This window comes from Penaeus monodon, chromosome 15 (assembly GCF_015228065.2).
Source record: "Penaeus monodon isolate SGIC_2016 chromosome 15, NSTDA_Pmon_1, whole genome shotgun sequence".
In the NCBI taxonomy this organism is placed as follows: Eukaryota; Metazoa; Arthropoda; class Malacostraca; order Decapoda; family Penaeidae; genus Penaeus; species Penaeus monodon.
The window spans coordinates 6,819,086-6,820,510 of record NC_051400.1 but is presented as its reverse complement, the minus strand read 5'-3'; the positions used below and the strand labels follow the sequence as shown (position 1 = coordinate 6,820,510).

General features: G+C 42.9%; 1 protein-coding gene across 1 annotated transcript in view; it reads left to right on the top strand.

The window, feature by feature from the left end:
* The window catches only part of LOC119581717 (zinc finger protein Xfin-like), a gene marked incomplete in the record, with an annotated part of 17,480 nt that overhangs the window by 7,747 nt on the left and 8,308 nt on the right, over positions 1-1,425 (top strand). The window contains 3 exon segments of the mRNA XM_037929841.1: positions 111-297; positions 705-862; positions 1,146-1,425. Of these exon segments, the coding sequence (XP_037785769.1) occupies positions 111-297; positions 705-862; positions 1,146-1,425 (625 nt within the window).

The window sequence follows — 1,425 nt, the reverse complement described above, 5'->3', positions numbered from 1 at the left end:
CCCTAACTGTAAAGTATAGCAGGCTGGCCAAAAGTAGACACTAAAGCGCATATAAAGATAACACGAACAGTATCAGTGGATATGATAATATACGATCTCACGTCCAACAGATACTGATCTTCAACCAGAGGGGCACAGCATTGAGCTTGCAGGTGTGGAGGGCAGTGATGGATTGCAAGAGATCCGAGTGCTGGAGATGGGGGCTATGAAGGAAGAGCCACTTGATGTCGAGATTAAACGGGAGGAGGACGTGGACCCCAATAAGAGGAAGCTGCCACCTCGGAGGAGGGGTGCTCGGTCGGTGTTTTGGAATGTGGCTTGTCTTACTTATTCATTTTTTGATAATTCATTTGATTTCATTTGTATATGTTTACTGATTTATTTGTTTATTTGTGTGTTTGTCTATTTAACTGTTTTTTTTATTATCATTTATTATTGGTATTATTATTTTTATTTTGTTTTTTGTATTTCTTTTCAATGGTATTTTAAGTTGGATTACTTTTTGCATATGTATATTTAATTTTTTGTTTTGAGAAAGCTTCTCACTTATTGCCTCGTCTCTCTTCTGCTCTGTCTCTTTTTCTAAGAGCTTTGTTTTACTTTTTTTCATATTTATATCAAGCAGATATAAGGTCTAGAAGCGTAGGACCATTGATCTCTATATAAAAATTTCTATATTTTATTTTAGATTTTGATTATTCCAGGTATGAGAAAATGATGCAAGCCCTGAAGAGGCCAGAATACGATGATGACGATGACTTCTCTATGGGCGAGGAGGAGGATATTTCCCCAGATTACCTGACGTACCGCAGGCCAGCCCCCGCTCCTAGACCAAGGGGTACTTCTGGGCCGGGAAAACGAGGTGGGCCTTTCTGCACGAGCTGGTTTCTTAAGGCGAAGTCAGAGTTAATATGTTTAGGTGTGCTGGTAAAGGGGTGGATGAGAAAACGAATAAGGATAAAGGGAAAGTATGAGATGGATGTGTTGTGCCAAAAAGAGGGGATATGGTTGTTTGGACATGTTTTTCACTATTACATGATCATAGACCACATTTCTTTCTTAGATATGCCAAGAAAGAAACAAGGTTAGACGATGTTAGATAAATTAATTAGCCACAGTAGCCTCACCTATATCATCACACACAGGTCGCCCTCGCAAGCACTGGCCGGTACCCGAGGGAATAGTGAAGGTGGAACCGGAGCCAACTGAGCCCCAGCAACTGATCACGAGCGACCTGGAGGGAACGCAGCTTGAAGAGGTCACACCCGGCGACCTGATGAGCAGCATGGTGGTTAAGAGTGCCAACCTCATGGGGGCAGAAAAACACAACCTACTTATCACCTTCCAGAAGCCAGAGACAGGCGAGATGGTCATCACTATGCTGCCTCCGCCTCCCACGTCCACGTCGTCCTCTGCCACTGCCTT